This window comes from Aptenodytes patagonicus, unplaced genomic scaffold (genome assembly GCF_965638725.1).
Source record: "Aptenodytes patagonicus unplaced genomic scaffold, bAptPat1.pri.cur scaffold_74, whole genome shotgun sequence".
Classification (NCBI taxonomy): domain Eukaryota; kingdom Metazoa; phylum Chordata; class Aves; order Sphenisciformes; family Spheniscidae; genus Aptenodytes; species Aptenodytes patagonicus.
This window is the reverse complement of record NW_027472023.1, coordinates 506,938-512,258: the sequence shown is the minus strand read 5'-3', so window position 1 is coordinate 512,258 and position 5,321 is coordinate 506,938. Positions and strand designations below refer to the sequence as shown.

The following is a 5,321-nucleotide window of genomic DNA, read 5'->3' as shown; positions in this document are numbered from 1 at the left end:
CATGTCCGACATTAACTCAGGCTCCAGCAGCCGGGGATGCATTTACACGGAGGCCGGCAAACGTTATCATCCACAGCCCCCTAGACCTCCCCCAAGCCCCCTCCCTTTCTCCCCACAGCTCCCCATGGCCCCACAGCCACCCGCCTGCCCTCTCACTCCACGGCCCGTATGGCCCCCATGCTGCCCTTCCACGCCACAGCCCACCAGCCTGTGTCCTTCTCCCTCCCCACAGTCCCCATGACCCTGGTCTGCCTCCCTCCCTAGGCTCCCGTCCCTGCTGGCCCCACAGCCCACTGGCCCCCTGGCCCCATCCCCAGCGGTGCTGTCCCCATGGCCCCGTTGCCGCTTGCACTCCATCCCATGGGGCCCACTTGAGCAATCTCGTAGCCGGTGGCCCTGTCCCCAAGGCCCTGTCCCTGCTGACCCCACAGCCACTGGCTGGCACAGCCCCGGCTGCTCCCTGACAGCTTCTCCAGCCACTCACAGGTTTTGCTGCCGAGGGGAAAGGCCCTGTTGGATGGAGGCCAGAGTGACCCGGTCTGCCAACTCCTGAATGCGGTGCCGCTGCACGCAGCCGCTCGAAGGGCCAGAGCTGAAGCACGTGGGTCACTGCCTGCCTGCTGCGTGCCCCCAACCCCTTCCTCCTGGTGTCCCCCCATGTGCCAGCAGCCGCGGCTCTCTGAGCAAGAGAGACACCCCATTCCTCTTGGGAGTCTGCAAGCAGGGTGTCTGCCCAGGCTAGAGCAGAGGGCTCGCCTTTATTTTTCCCCTTTCCCGGCTGAAGTTCCCACCTGGGACTGAATGCTGGATCCTGGTGGAGGATGGATGGTTGAGCCCTGTGCTGGAGCCCACGTAGTGTGTCTGTCCGTGCACATGTGCACACCCGTGGTGCACGTACGTGTCTGTGAGTGTCTGCATGTTCCTGCTGGGAGTACATGCGCAGCCTGGGTCCTGCTTGGACTTGGGGTGGGGAGCTGCCACAGCTGGACTGCCATGGGACAGGCATACACCACAGGAAGATGCCGACATGCGGTGCCCGTGGTTGCTCCCACCCATGCTCTAAGGGTGGGTGCTGAGAGTGACGCCCTGTTTCCCCGGTGGCCACGACTGGGCCCCACTTCAGCTCTTGCCACCAGCCCCGGGGAGGTGATTGCCATGTCACAGTGGGCAGCGGTGGCCGTGTCACCGTGATGTCACTGTGGGCTTGTGACATGGGCACCCTGGCAGGTATAAAGGGGGCTGCTCCTGGAGGTGGGGGAGCATCTGGAGGAGAACCTCGGTGCTGCCGGGCAGGAGTTTGGAGAGTACTCGCCAGCGACCTGTCCTGTGTCCACGGTGCAGTGGAAGGTCCCTGACGGGGGAGAGAACGGTGAGGGCACAGTATCCCCACGGTCCCCATGGCCCTCGGCCGGGCGAGGAGGGTGGCCAGGGGTCTGTGTGTGGCTGCGAGCGGTGGGAAGAAGGCAGTAGCCTGGGCCGAGGCAGGGCCAGGCAGGGAGGCTGCACTTGCTGCTGGGGCTGGTGGGGGAACAAAAGGAAGGGGATCCCGGAGGTGGAGGTGTGTTGACCTCACAGGGTGGGGTGTTGACGCTGGAGGTGGTGTCACAGAGGCCCCAGGGCAGGGCAGCCCCACAGGCAGGAGGGGCCCCGTGAGCGCCTGGCACAGCAGGGCAGGGGAAGCTCCTTCTCTTCTCAGCGGTCCCTGGTGGCCCCCCCCACCTCCTGCCACGTGCTCAGCACCCAGCTGTCGCAGGCCAAGCTGGAAGTAGTGCTCCTCTCTGCAGGGAGGCTCCCGTGCCAGCCCTGGGCTTTCTTGACTGTCCATGTGCATGGTCGTGTCCTGTGCATGAGAGAGCGTGCGTGCACCTGTGCTTGGGGAGCACAAGGCGCTGCATGGCTGTGCCCACGGGCATACGGCTGTACCTGTGCCAGCACCTGCGGTGCTGGGCACAGCTGGAGGTGAGCAGGGTGGCATGCCGGTTCACAGCCGTGCGGTGGTGCATTCCCCTGAGCCCACCCACGTGTCCATGTGCAATTGTGTGCCAGGGTAGGGCAGCGTTCCCGCGAGTGTCCATGCCTGATAGTGCCCGTGGCCGTGCCCTTCACACCCTGCTGGCTCTCGATGCGCAGGTGCAGCCATGCAGGCAGAAGCAGTAAAGCAAGACCTCCGCATGATCCGGGAGTGCCTGGCTCAGTGTTCTGCTGAGTCACAGAGGCACAAGGAGCTGCTGTGGCGTCTGGTAGGTGTGGAGTATTCCCCTTGTCCCTGGGGGCTGGGGGCTGCGAGACCCGAGCCCCTGACCCCACCTTTCCCCACGCAGGGGAAGAAGCGGCAGGAGCTGCAGGAAACCATGGAGCAGCTCAGCATGAAGGTCAGTGTCCCCTCCTCTGCCCATGTCCCCCAGCTGCGGCGGCTGGGGCTGTGTCAGGGGCTCAGTGCCTCTGTCCGGCTCCTCTTCCCAGAACTGTGTCGTGGCGCGGCATTTCATAAACAACCGCCAGGAGCTCCAGCAGCTGGAGGGGCTGGTGGCCCAGACAAAGGTGAGTTCACAGAATCACACACTGGCTGAGGTTGGAAGGGACCTCTGGAGATCATCTTGCCTTGTGCAATGGCCCTGCTCAGGCAGGGTCACCTAGAGCCAGTTGCTCAGGACCATGTCCAGATGTGGACTGTGTCGATACTTTGGCCTGGGGGTCTCTCTGCCTGCCTGCAGTGCCTGCAGGGCTGGGAAGGAGAGGGGAGGCGAGGGCAAAGGCAGTGCCTGAAGGGAGCCGGGAGGGGATAATGCGGAGGGGACTGCACTCGCGGGAGTGTCCCAGCGCCCTGATGGCTGCTCCTCTTGCCCACCTCTCCCGCAGGAGCACGTTCAGGTGGCAAACAGGGAGGCAGCCGCCAGCCTGGGAGAGGCACAGAAGGTACAGGGGAGAAGGAGGCCCGTCCTGACAGGGTCAGGGACGGGGGTGCCAGTGCTGGGTCCGTGCACCCCAGCAGCCATGGGCAGTGGTGTGGCTGGGGAGGACATTTACCCTGGGATATGGCGTCCATGATGGAGGGATCTCCCAGGCTCTTGGCTGTGGCCGTGCTGCTCAAGGGAGCCTGCTGTGGGTCTGCAGGCACAGCAACATGGCTTTGGGGAAGGGGGTGGGATGAGTGACCCCCACTCGTGTGTCTGGGGACGCCGTGTGTAACAGGAACTCAGGCACGGGGGGCAGTGGGTAGTCTGGTGTTGCACCCTGGCCGCTGTCATGGGGGTCCTCCTCCACCCCCCTGCCCCTCCTGGAGACGCTCCTGTTCTCTTTTCCCTCCCAGGCAGACCTCTTTCAGGGAAAGACAGAGGGAGGCACAGCAGTGCAGGAGCTGATCAAGGTGTGTGACCCAGATCCAGAAATCCCTCAGGGAGCGGCCAGAGCTGCTGGGCAATGGTGCTAGCCCCAGGACACCTGGGTGCCTGCCGCCCTGGCCTTGGCCTGACCTCCCAGTGCCCTGGGGACTGACTGGGGATGCCCTTTCCCACCATGGCTCCCTGCAATGTGTCCCACTTGCTTTGCAGTGGGAGCAGTGGTCAGATCTGGCAGAAGCTGTTCAGGAGCAGGTTGAGGTCAAGAAGGTACTGGGGACAGGAGGGACGGGGGCTCAACATGTTTGTGGGGGGAAGCCCCCTCAGAGCGGGCATGGCATGGACTCTTGACTGGGCCCTTTGCTTGTCCAGCTGCTCAGGAACAAGCTCCAGCGCCTCCGGGAGAGACAGAAAGGCCTCCAAGGGCCAACAGCATTGTGAGTGGCGATGGGGCCCTGACTGAAACCTGGGACAGGGGGGTGGGGGGTGCTGAGCTGCTCCAGGCAGACCTCTGCCACTTGCAGACATCTTTCTGGCTCCTGTCCGCTCCTCCAGCCTGCTCGGGAGAGCCCTTTGTCTTCTCCTATGCGGCTCAACACATCTCTGAGCAACTCGGGACTCCTGGAAGCAGCTCTGCACAACTCTGAGCAGCTCCCAGGCTCTCCTCCGTGCCCCCCAGGCCTGGGGCAGGACAGGGGCAGGGGGTGGGTCTGTGCAGTGCTGGGGTGCCAGGGGTGCCTGGTGCCAGCCCCAGCAGAGGCTGGGCAGCACCCTGGCTCCCTGTTGGCCTCCTGGGAGACCGCCATGCCGGCCGAGGTCTCTTCTCACAGCCTAGAACTCCACGGTGTCCACAGCAGGAGGAAGACGGTGCAGGCAGACGAGACCAATCCGTCGCTGCTGCAGGAGATGGTGGCTGTGCGGCTGGTAGGACAGACAACCCCGCTGTGGGCCTTGGGGAGGGACGGGTCTGCACTGTGCCTGGGGGACATGAGGGCACCAATCTCAGCGAGGACGAGGGACGGGGTCTGAGCCCTCAAACCTCGGCCAGCTCGCGCACCCTAACACATATCCCTGCTGTGCCTTGGCCTGTAGGAGGAGCAGCGGGCTTCAAGGAGGCATAAGGTCACTTCTTGGCTGAGGTGAGTTTCCCGGGGGGCTTGGGGTGCTGGGGCTCTTCCGTAGGCAGTGGGATGCCCGTGCCAGTGGTCCGAGGGCATTAGGCAGCTTTGGACTTCTCTGGCATGAAAAGTTTCAGTAGTTCTTTTCTTCCCAGCTTGGGGGGCGCATAGCGGGGGATTTTGGGGCCCACTGGGGAGACGTACAGTAGGGCTGAGAGAGATGCCCGTGCCCCTCACTCCAGTCCTGAGCAGGGAGTGCTGTGCCCAGCATGGTGCAAGATCCCATGGTGGTGTTCGAAAGAGGGTGGCTGGAAAGAGCTGAGACAAATTTGCCCCCTGCTCTGCCTGACCCCTCTCCTGTCCCCCAGGAGACTTCTTCTGTTCCTCGCCTTGCTGCAGTTTGCTGTCCTCATCCTGGTGCTGCTGAAGAGGGACATCCTTAACTGGGTCCTGCCACCAAAGCTGGCGGCTGCCTTTGGGAGCCGCCCAGCGAGGTCCCGGTTCTTTTGAAATAAAACGAGAAAGAGAATAAAGAAATCTGTGATTGTAGGACAAGCGCGTCACCTTGTCAATGAATGTCAGACCCCTCCAGCGCATCCGTGCCCAATGCACGGTCTGGGCAGACCTTCTTGCGGCCTTTCAGTATATAAAGGGGGCTTAGAAGAAAGATGGAGGGAGACTTTTTACCAAGGCTTGTAGTGCCAGGACAAGGGGCAACCACGTACCCGCTCCCCCCCCCCCCCCGCTGCCCCTCTAGACATCCTGGCCCTGGCCTGCTTCCCGGCTCAGCCCCACACTCGTGATGCTGGGCAGGGCAGCGTACTTGGGGTCAGCCATGGCTGGGGGGGCATTAATGGGGGGTGGG

At 63.4% G+C, this 5,321-nt stretch overlaps 1 protein-coding gene across 1 annotated transcript; it reads left to right on the top strand.

Annotated features, from left to right (window-relative positions):
• Positions 1–2,138: 2,138 nt before the first annotated feature.
• LOC143173416 (uncharacterized) lies at positions 2,139–5,005 on the top strand. The gene is made up of 10 exons (XM_076363634.1): positions 2,139–2,240; positions 2,322–2,372; positions 2,464–2,541; positions 2,860–2,916; positions 3,311–3,367; positions 3,552–3,608; positions 3,711–3,775; positions 4,193–4,262; positions 4,431–4,477; positions 4,825–5,005. The coding sequence occupies exons 1-10, from the start codon at positions 2,139–2,141 to the stop codon at positions 4,964–4,966; spliced, it is 726 nt and encodes a 241-aa protein (XP_076219749.1). The 3' UTR covers positions 4,967–5,005.
• Positions 5,006–5,321: the final 316 nt, after the last annotated feature.